The sequence below is a fragment of the Colius striatus genome, chromosome 1 (assembly GCF_028858725.1).
Source record: "Colius striatus isolate bColStr4 chromosome 1, bColStr4.1.hap1, whole genome shotgun sequence".
Taxonomy (NCBI): domain Eukaryota; kingdom Metazoa; phylum Chordata; class Aves; order Coliiformes; family Coliidae; genus Colius; species Colius striatus.
In genome coordinates, this window is record NC_084759.1 from 22,289,276 (window position 1) to 22,300,918 (window position 11,643).

At 41.7% G+C, this 11,643-nt stretch overlaps 1 protein-coding gene across 1 annotated transcript in view; it reads left to right on the forward strand.

The window, feature by feature from the left end:
* The window catches only part of B3GLCT (beta 3-glucosyltransferase), a 64,586-nt gene extending 60,680 nt beyond the window's left edge, over window positions 1-3,906 (forward strand). The window contains exon 15 of the mRNA XM_062020435.1: window positions 2,233-3,906. Coding sequence (XP_061876419.1) covers window positions 2,233-2,400 — 168 coding nt within the window. The 3' untranslated portion in view covers window positions 2,401-3,906. The remainder of the gene's footprint in view (window positions 1-2,232) is intronic.
* Window positions 3,907-11,643: the final 7,737 nt, after the last annotated feature.

An 11,643-nucleotide genomic window follows, 5' to 3' on the forward strand; every position in this document is an offset into this window, starting at 1 on the left:
AATTCCTTGTCTGTACAAAAGCCATCATGTTTGTTTACTTTCTTGTTTTATCATCACTTATTCCTTTAAGTTCAGAAGGCAAGCAAGAAACGCAGCTGATAAATCAACAGTTATTGAAGCATTTGTGCTTGTACAGTTTTTTTTTTTTAAAATCCAATTTACCTAATTAAAGGAGGGTTGGAAAGAACAGAACTCAATTTATAGATTTGTAGGAACAGCCCTTATACAACAAAACAAAGCACTTCCTTGTAATCCTTAGTAGCGTGTGTTTCATACTGAATCACTTTGAAAGTGGAATCAGAGCAGTTTGATTTTTCCACATAGAAAATTACACTTGAATTGTAATTAACTTTCCTGTTGCTTATAACAAATTCTAATGGGACATACTTTTAACAAAAATTAACCCTGGGGGGGACGACTGCTGAATAAAAATTGGGTGTGCTTGTTCTACAAATTCCACTTCTAGGCAACAAGTATTTTTAAAATGAGAAAACCAAACTTAGATTTTCTGTCAAGCAGAAAAGTAGTTTTTAAAAACTTGACTGAAATTATGTACAATGTTCCTTGAAGTACATGAACCCAAAATTGTACTGAATATAGTTATGAAACAGAAGTAAAGATACCTTCATCCTTGGAGCCTCTATGATGTAACAACATTTACTCACCCTTCCTAGTTTCCTGTTTGCTGCATGCTGAGGTAGATATGTGTTCTGCAGCCTGTCCAGATGCTTTTGACACGATGAGACTTTCAAAACAGAAACCCATCCCATATTGAGTAACAGCCAGGATTGTTCTCTTAAATAATAAAATCAGGGCAAGAGCAATGTATTTGGCTTTTGTAGAATACCAGATACAAATTCTAGCACAAAAAGAAAGGTGCAAAGATTACAGTAATTGACTCCACAAAATGTAAGGAAGGAGAAATTCAGGGAATTTCTATCTTAAGCTCAACCACCTGTAAGGCACTATGATTCTTAGAGAGCAATGTAATAAAAATTATATTTATTAGAACAGATCTCATTCTTTCAGAATTATCAAAACACCTGAATATTGTCTAGAGCTCAATAATAAGTTGACTGATTTTCAAACAGCAAAAATTTTTGGTGTCAGATATCTGAAAACTGTCTCTACCCAAAGTAAATGCTTCAGATTTTTGAAACCTCAATGCTCATTAAAGCTTCTTTTTTCAGAAGTTGTTAGGGAAATAGACTCCCTCTTGATTTCTCTGGTGGAATTCTTAAAAATAAGCACTCTTTGGTTTAAATATCAAATTAAAAAACCCCAACAAAAGCACATATTCAGATTTCTAGATGTCAAATTCTGTTGCTGGATTTTATGACTGGAGTGGCTGTGGAGCTGCATTGAGGAGCACAGCACGTAGAGTTCATTAGCAAGTAGGTGAAGCATGCAGTGTTCAGTCAGTTACTAGCTTAGGCTTCAGAGCCATGATTCTATAACCAAATCACTCAATTTTCTTCTTGTGTTTTACCTCTAGAAAAAGATAGATGTGTGCCTTTCATGTATTTCTTATTAGAAAAACTATTTACAATGGCAAAACCTACTTCTGGAAGGAACTGCTACAGGTGGGGCTTTTTTAGGTAACGATGCACTTGGGTGCCATCAAACTGTCAGGGAAGTGAAACATGCTTTGTGCATTAAGAAGTCAGCTACATCATCTAGCTGTGTTGTAATTCTGCCTCTTTTCATATAACCTGATAAAGAATAACAGTGCAGTTTTCTGGCACCACAGTATTTCCTGCCTTTGGTAACCTTTGGCCATAATAAAATTCATATATTTAGGCTGCTCTTGGCCTTATTAGGATGCCATAATCATACTGGCAGTACTGGCAACTCTTCTTGAGAGGAGAGAGTATTAAAATTGAGTTGTCATTATTGAACCAAAACTATATTTTAAAAGCTGCAATACAGGCTACACTGTTCATCGCTTGATTTCCTAGGCAGTGACCATTTCATCCTGAGAAATAGGGCATATTTAATATCGGTGTACTTCACCACATGGTGACTGCAGCATGGGGTTGGAGACTAAAGTAATGCCCCTCAGTTGATTTGATAGAAGGATGTAACCCCTTGTTTGTTACCATCTGGTAGATTGTCATTATCCATTATGTGTTACATTGTTTTGTTATGATACAGAGGCTATTGAATTGTGGTACTAAGGTTATTCTTCATTGCTGAGTACTAGTGCTTTTTTGGTTTCTTCTTCCACTGTAGGCGAGGCCAATGGACTACCCAAAAGACTACCTTTCTCACCAGATTCCAGTATCGTTTCATAAGCATTGGAATATTGATCCTGTGAAGGTGTATTTCACATGGCTGGCACCAAACACAGAAGAGTCACTTAATGGAAAGAAAGTTGGATATAAAAGAGAAGATTTATAAGCAGTAGAAGAGTGTAAGTGTTGGTTAATGTACTGCAGAGGAGAGACAGTCACTACTGTGATTTTTGTGGTGTTCTCACTTTGTTCATCTGCTGATGACATAAAAGACAAATGTTTTGTTCCTGTTTGTTACATTCCTTCAGAGCAATGGAAGAAAGCACCTAATGGACTTTTGGATTCCTTTGTTACACTTGGTTTCTTTTTAGAATGTTTCTGAGCTTTGTATACCAATGAACTCGACGTGCATTTAAAATAGCTCCATCAACTTTATCTGTGTTCTGGTTTGGACTTGGAGTCAGGCAGCATCAATTTACATTTCCTTCCGTTGTTCTCTCAAAAACTAAAGTTAGGTATTTGAGAGCCTAACACTGAACATGTGTTGGACTAGATGATCTCTAAAGGTCCCTTCCAACCCTACCATTCTATGATTCTATGATCTGTTGAATATTGTCTTTCATTGACCTACTGTTCTGGAACAGGTTCTTGATAAATCACAGGAGTCATGACTTTGTTTCTGTGACCAGGAGATAGATTGTGTGAAGGTTGTGCCCTTTAGAAATAGTGTGGTTTCCTGGGATAGATGGACCAAGCATGAACCACTGTTGGACCTTGTAAGTTTATTAGCGTTTGTGAGGAATGGCATGTTCCAGATCGAGGGGAAAAAAAGGTTCAGGACAGGATTTATGAAGTGGCCACGGGAGGGCACTGTGGCTCCTTCAGAAACCTAAGTCTCTGTGTATCTATTTGGCAAGTATAAATGTGACTCTTAAGGATTTTTGCAGAACTAACACTTCAGTGTTTCTGATATGTGCATTTCAATAGTGTGTGGATGCCAGCTTTAAAAAGTCTGTAGTGTTCCTAATTTATATCATCAAGATGAGTAATTTTATGCATACAACATGGAAGGAGTGATTTGTATTTAAAATGTTCTGGGTTGGTTTCTTTTCTTTAAGTAATTCAGTTTTGTAAAAACGTTTGTACAAAACCTGGCTTTAGTGTGCTCTAAACTAATTTTTCTATTGTAAAACTGCTCACGTTAAGAAGACAGTATATGACACTCGTGTGCTGTTATTTGACTTGGTTGGCGATATCATAACCAAATACGAGGTCCTAAAGCCATATTGCTGGAGTAATATGTGGTTTGCCTTCTTTTAGTAGGTTAAAACTCAATTCCCTTCCAAAGTAACACTCTTAAGTAACACTCCAACTAACTTTTAAGTGGAAGTAGGAGAGCCAGTGATTCCCGTGTCAGCGGTTACTGACGTTGTATAAACATGTGCTGATGAACGCGGCTTGTGGAATTGGAGGCATTTGGATGGCAAGCACATATTCATAACAGATTTCAAATTGGATTCAATAGGAGCGATCCACACTATATCTTCTTTTCTTTTTTCTTCCCACTATCAGTGCCTTAAACAGTAGACATTTTACTGATACCAGGGCTATGTTCTGTGGTACCATGTGTGAATTGTTAATGACGTTTACTGTTTAGAACTGTGAGAGTTGAAAGCCAAATAAAAGCATTCTTCTTTAACCTTCTGTGCCTTCTTTTTCTTTAACAACCAGCTACAGGGTGATTTAAAGCTGTCATAACTCTATCACTTGAGTAATAATCTGTGGTCAGTGGTACTAAAAGGCAGCTTAAACCTCTTTTTTTCCCCTGTTCTGTCCTGATATTCTTCCCCAGATATTAGGTTACATTTCAAATTCCCAGTTGTCAGCAAGTGAAAAAGGCTCTTGCAACAGACACTTCATGATTGGGAATCTTGGTGCTGTCACAAAATATATGTTGTTATCAGGTTCTCCAAAGATCTTGCAACGTAGTCCAAGCACTTCCAGCTTCAAACTGGTGACATTTCACATCTCCTTGGGCCCTGTGGAGAAAGGATATGTCAGGCAAAGGTAATTAGCTTTGGATCCATGCCGTGTTGCACTTGTAGGCATCTGTCTTATTTATAGATTGGTAGACATCGACTCAGTCACTGCTTACTTGCTCAAACTTCGGGTCTAACAAACGTAATAGTAGCTGCTTTAAACTATCTTTTGCTGATAGCTCTATGTTTTATTGCAAGAATTCTGGAGATATTAGTAAGCATTAGATTTCTGATTTGCCTGTTTGTATTTTTGACAGCAATGAAGCAGTAATTTACTCAAGCATTCATCTCCAAATCTCTGACTTTTGAGACATAGCTAATGACATACAGCCCTAGCAACAGCATGACAAAAGTGACCTTTTATTCCATGAAGTAAACAATTTCAGCAAGCAGAAGGTCCCAGAGAATTTCTGAAAACAAATTACGAAGCCTTCTGTATTAAAATTAGTTTTAGAAGACTCAGCAAGGCTGTAACTGTCTGAAACCTAAAGACAAAACTGTGTGTTAATGAGCCCAAACATCACTAACATTTCTAAGGAAAATCAAGGGGTTTATAAATGATGTAATGTTAAAGTAAAGCAAGAGGAGGAGAATTTCCAACTTTTGATAAAGGCAGATGAAAAGGGCACTGCAAAGTTGATTGCTTCAAGTTCCTTTTTCTGGGACATTCCAGAATAATGGTATGAAAAAGAAAACCTGGGAGTCATAATTGACTATTTGCTTTTAATGTTTGTAATGTAGAAAATTACAATGTGTTAAGATATTTCTTTCATGGAATTCTCATGGTAATTTGGTTGGCTGGTCAATCTCCTTTCAGGAGCCAAAACAATCTTGAAATACTGATGGCTTCAATATAACAGGATAGTATTTTTCTTTCCCTGTCTGTGCAGGTGGCCCAGGCACGAAGAGACCCAAAAGGAACTGACTTTTGTTTCCTTCTGAGAAGGAAAAGGGTCAAGAGACTGAGGCAGCTTGCCAGCTGTGTAACTTTCTTTTTGTGAGGGAAAACTTTGCCTTAAACACCAGCTCTAATGACTGCTGACGGGAAGAAGGACTCCAAGTGACTTTATTTTCAGCAATTTAACTTCCCATGGTTTAGAGCTTTTGTTACCATGGCTGGAACTAGCATATACCTCAGCCAGAGGCCCAAGAGTCCATTAGAATCCCAGAAGGTGCTGGGTAAAGACTACCATAACAGGCTACTGTGAAGTGCCTCCAAAGCCAGGAACGCCACTTAATTACCAAAAAATATGTAAAAGAGATGGAGGTTTGCTTTTTACTACACCATAAAACCCTGAAGGCTTTAATTCATTGGGACTTCCAACCCTTAAGGTTCTGTGATAAACAGTCTCTGCTGCTGCCACCTCATCATACATTTACCGAGGAAACAAAGAGCACTTGAATCTTCTGCCATTAACGCTGGCCGGTGCAGCTCTGGCTCTCATGTCCAAGGTCACAGCAGCGTGGTGGCTTCACCCTCCCTCCTGTTCAGCTGCACACACTTCCCTTGTCAGTACACAACAAATTCTCTCCCCCAAGTCACATGAAGGACAATATCCTTAAGTGATCATTCAGCAAGAAATAGATTCAGTATTGATTTGTAGGTAATCAGTTTTTCTGTTTCAATGATTTCCATGTTATATGCACACATAATGATTAGCTGTGTTAATACTGAGCCTTATAGTGGCAGCCAGCAGGGAACTAACTACTTGATGATTTAAATCCTATCCTGAGAAGAAAGTTCCTTGAGCTTTTCAAATCTCAGTCTGCGGTTTGCAAGAAGGGACCTGTGGGCTTGATGACCTGTGGGACTAGAGGGAGCAGGGAGAGGTGAACTGCCTGTTTTTGTTGGTTCCCTTATACTTGTCTATTTGCCCCATTAGTCAGGAAGCAGCAGTGTCTCCACTGAAATCAGCAGAAGGAATCCCATGAGAATAACTAGGACCTGCATTTGGATGGCAGGAGTGAAACAGCCTTGGTGGAGTGTCTGCTTACTGCTTGGTTCTGAACACTAGGGGAAAATACACAAAAGAAATAATTTAAACATCTGAAGATGAAAAGCTAAGTAGGCCTTATGCAAATGTATACAGGGGCCAAAAAGATTCAAAGAAAGGAAGAACAGGTTTGGAAAGCAGGCTGTGGAGAGGAATGACAGGAAGTTGCATCAGTGGAGTATCATGAAATATTCCTGATGGAAAATACATGGGCATGCTGCTTTTGCAAGCTTGAAAAAAATGCTAAGCTATTCCTGGGAGAAATAAATATTTAAAGCAATGTTTCAGTAAGTCTGGAGGCTTTAGAGTCTAGCTCTTACAGAGAACAACTCCAAGACTAAAAAGCAGCAGGCTGTTAATATTACACAGACTTGACTTAGAAAAGCAAAATCTAGAGTGTAAGCAGTTTGTTAACTTTCATATTATAAAGAACATCTTCCACTGGGAAAATTATTGTACATCACGGACTAGTTTGTGCCCACTTCTCTCGTGTGTATTTCAAACAACTGTGACTTTGTAGGAACATCTGTTGCTCATTTGAGGGCATGGCAAAGTGTTAACGTGCCTCATGTGAAAGCAGTAATGAAGTGTCTGGTATGTACAGTGTGTAGGCAGATCTAACTCAAAAGCACTTAAATAATGGAAAGAAAAGGTGCTGAAAGAAGAAATCTACATGAACCATAGCCAGTGCTGCAGCTCAAGTTCTCTGCCATCGGCCATTTGCTCTGGGAATTCCTTTTACCATGTTGGTGCAGTGGGCCATGGTCAGAGACAAAGGGATGGGCCATGGGAGCTTCAGACAAGCTTCAGGCATTTCCCTGGATTCTGGCTGGGACAGCACCCAGGTGAAAGCCTGACCCAACTGTTTATACTGAAGTCCATCACAGTCCTTGTAGCAGTAACTCACATGTTAGCCCTAGTGCTGCCAGCTGGGCAAGCCCTGCACCACATCTTCACAGGGGTGCTCCCTGACACTATCTGGTTCCTGCTCCCCAAAAGCCTGGGAGGGTGATGAGAAATCCAGTGTGTACCCCTTGGGAAGGAGGGAAGCGTTGCACCACTGAAGGCCTAGTGAGTTCCTTGGTTGTGTGAAGGGGAGCTCTCACTGCACCTGCTCCAAGTAAGTTAACTGTTCCCTGGCTGGAAAGGTAGCAGAGGACACAGAGTATAATGCTAAGTACACATGGGCAATAATAGCCTGTCAGATCACTCTCAGTTATAACCAGGAGGCCTTAGGAGCTCTATGCTTATTAAGGACAGTCAATCACAAGTGCTTGTCCTGGTTTTATCCGAGCTGGAGTCTATTTTCTGCCTAGCAGCTGCTACAGGGCTGTGTTTTGGATTTAGTGTGAGAATAATGATAATGCGCCGAGGGATTTTTTGGCTGTTGTGAAGTAGCAGTTGAGTTAAGGGTTGTTCAGTTTCTTGTGCTGTGTCAGAGAGAAGGTGCATAAGAAGCTGGAAGGGAGCACAGCCAGGACAGCTGACCCCAAACCATTCCATACCACAGGACATAAACTGTGGGGAGTTGGTGGAGGGGGGCAGATTGCTGCTCAGGCATCAGTCACAGGTGGTGAGCATCATTCATCTTTTCTTGGGCTTTTTTCCCTCTCTCTTTTTGTTATGTGTCTTTTCATTGCAACCATTATTATATTTCTGTTTTAGTTATTACACTGTTCTTATCTCAACCCACAAGTTTTGTTTTGTTTCCTTTCCCCATCCTAGAGGAGTCAAGGCGGGTGAGCGCCTGTGCGGTGCTCAGCTGTTGACTGGGGTTAAACCATGACAGTGCTGGTGTGTGACAGTGGCCAATTCACCAGCCTTTTTTTTACCAAAGACTTGTTAAGACTGCTGCTCTCACTAATGTTGTCTTTGCAAGCTGCCTTCACTTGTATATGGAAACATGTATGGCTCTGTTCACTGGGGATGTTTCCTTGAGGGTAGCCCTTCACATGGAGCAGACCAGAAGCTCTGCCGCAGGCACGGTGCTTTGATTCAGGCTGTGCTGTGGTCCCATGGCCTCATTCTACCCATTCTAGAGCTCTGCCACGAAGTTCTCAGTCTATCTCTTGTCCCAACAAACCAAGCTCATGATTTGCTCCTTCTCTTTCCATTATTGTTTGTTCAGGCTAGAATTTTCCTGTCAATGGATTTTGTGTGTTAACAAAAAGGCTTCTTTTCTTACAAACACTAGCTCTGGAATGACTTTACACTTAATTAACAGTGAAATACGTTTTTTAACAACATAGAATATGTATAATCATCCCATAATTACCAGGTTATTCTTCTTGAGAAGAACTCTGTCAAGTGCAGTTTGAATGTCTGAAAAAGATTTAAAGTCATGTTAGAGGAGGACATGATTTTGTGTTACAAGAGCTGGCTTACCTCTATTGTGGCTTGCCACTTGTTCACCTAAGCAGTATAATTAACACTTTGACAAAAGCTCTCTTCAGAAGCCTGTCATTGTCCTGCCAGTCTTTCAAAACCGGATAAAATAGTTGCTGCCCTTCTAGCATTGTGGTAGGCACTGCTTATAATGGATGTTTTCATTACCTTTGTTAGCAATTCAGACACTTGATTCTTAAAATCTTTCTGATTTCTTGAATGATTACCCTGGGAGGTTGGATGGGTTACAGAGAAGAGGGCAGAGACACCAGAAATGCAGAAAGGAAAGGAGAGACATGCTGAAGGTAAGCTACAAAAATGTACTGAAGTCTGTGCAGCTTTTATATCCTCACATCAGTGCACACAGCCATATGCTCATAGGTTAAATATCCTGATCTCCATGTTGGAGTCAGTCTTAGCAAACCTCTCTGTAAAGTTTCTACTGTACCCCTTTTCACTGCTGGGATGAAGGATTGTGGATTTACCTCAACGATGGACAAGCTTATGCTGCAATTCATTGCTTTGGTTCTTTGTGTGTAAATTTGCAGTTGATCTCCAGCCCCAGCAGAACTGGGGCTCCGAGTGGGTGGGCTGACTCCCACTTTCACATCCACCTGCTCAGGCAAGATCTCAAAACAGCTGAAATTACAGTCAGTTTATTAACAACACAGCTAATGCGGCTTATGGCTCTGTGGGCAAACATAACACAAGCGCTGCTCTTCTGTGAAAGCTCTATTCAAGCTCCACAACTCCTCATGTGCTGAAAAAGGCAAGATTGGACTGCAGTAGGGGCCAGCTGTGGAACTGAATAGATCCCAAGAAGCAATAGCAGCTCCTTGCAGTTGTCATTCCCTGTATCACGTGTGCAGAGATGCTGAACAGAAGCATGAAGTGCTGTGAGATGAGTCAGATTCTCCCCGTCCCTGGAGCTGTTTGCTTGTCAACACTCATTTAAGTAGGAAATACTTTCCTTTCAGATTAAAAAGTGACATATTCCAGAACTTTGTTGGTTTTGTTTCTAAAGGAAGTGAGAAACAATATAAAGGGTGATAAGGATACGAGGAAATACGAGGAAAGGCTGCGGGAACTGGGGCTGTTTTGTCTGGAGAAGAGGAGATTGGGAGGTGATCTTATTAACGTTTACAAATATCTAAAGGGTGGGTGTCAGGAGGCTGGGACATCCCTTTTTTCTACAGTAGATAGTAATAGGACAAGGAGTAATGGGATGAAGCTCGGACACAAAAAGTTCCACTTAAGTATAAGAAAAAACTATTTCACTGTTCAGGTGAGGGAGCCCTGGCACAGGCTGCCCAGAGGGGTTGTGGAATCTCCTTCCTTGGAGGTCTTCAAGACCCACCTGGACATGTTCCTATGCGACCTGACCTAGGTGACCCTGCTTCTGCAGGGGGGTTGGACTAGATGATCTCTAAAGGTCCCCTCCAACCCTTACCATTCTACGAAACTAAGATTTACCAGTTTGTTGAACACCTTTATGCAAACAGCAACCTCAGCACAGCTCTGGCAAATACAGCATGGGGGAGTACCTGTGTACCTACTACAGATAACGCATAACTCCAGGACTGGAGAGCACTTGGGCCCATAAGACCTTAATTTGCATGTAAATTATCATTCAGACTGCTCCAATAATTAGGAAATGGTATTTTCCCTCCAGGGCTTTTGGTGTCTTCTGGTAGACTGCAATTCCTGCTGCCACGTGGCTCTAAAGTTAGTAATTTATTGCTAAAATCACAGCAAACTGGCAGAGAGGTAAAGGAAGGAGCTGTGTGGAAACAGCCTTGAGCCAGCGCTGTGCCACCATCATCCAAACACTCCTCTCAGGGGCTTGCTGCTTGAAAGGTGAAGCTCCGAGCAGGGAAGTTCTTTGGTCGTGTCTGTAAGTCTAGCTTGTGCTTGGCAAAAACCGTGCATCCTGCAAAGTCCCTTTAACAGTGGATCTGTGAACAGAGACATGCCATTTCTTCTGGCTGGAGAAGAAGAAGACAGAGCCCAGCTCTGGCTGGGCTGAAATGCTTAACTCCAGGTGAGTATTTCATGGGCTCATGTCAGTACTAATCATGCTCAGTCCCAGAGAAGACTGGAGCCGATGCTGTACTACTTTTTTCTGGGTGAGCAGGCCTCTCTTAATTTAGTCCCCTGGAGAGTGACCGTCAGAGCTGTTTTCTCAAGAGAACAGCAAGCCCTGGCACCCCTGGAGGTCAGCTGGTCCCCTTGCAGCTCGGCAGGGCCAGCAGGAGGTGGGACTGTGTGCAGATGGCTTTTCAGTTATCTCCCATGATGGAGATCCCACGGCCTCTTTAGGCAACCTAGGCCAGTGTTTCACCATCCTTGCAGTGTGAAAGTGTTTTCTCACATTTAACTGGACTTCCCTGTCTTTCAGTTTGTGCCCATTGCCTCTTGACCTGTCACTGGGCACCACTGAGAAGATTTTGGCTCCGTCTAATCTGCACCCTCCCATCAGATAGTTACTGACAAGATCCTTCCTGAGCCTCTGTCTCTGGCAAGTCTCTGAAGCTGCCTAACACAAGCTAAGAACCAATTTATTGTACTTATTTGACAGGTTCTCTTTAGTCTAGCAAAGTGACTCCAGGCACTTTCCTCCAGAGCCTGTTTACAGGTTTTTTAATAGCAATCACAGTGCCAGGCATTTGCTGCACGGTGAGAAGCTGCTGAGAATAATTAGCACCGAAGGGGAAATGTCAAAGTAATTCAAATGTAACATTTATACAAAATGCTATCACCTTTTAAAGTCCCTGTCAGCGGCAGCACAAAAGCCTTGCGAGTCCCTGGCCCCTGGGATTCATCCCACCTCCACAGCCATGCAGAGCAAGTCCCCCACCCAGAGACCCATTGCTCTTCCCTGCCAGGCTGGTGCTGGCAGTTCAAGTAGCTTGATAGTCACGTGAACAACCTGATGCCCTGGCGTTGCGCACCTGGCACCTTCCACAGAACAGGCTGTCCACAGCCCCCACG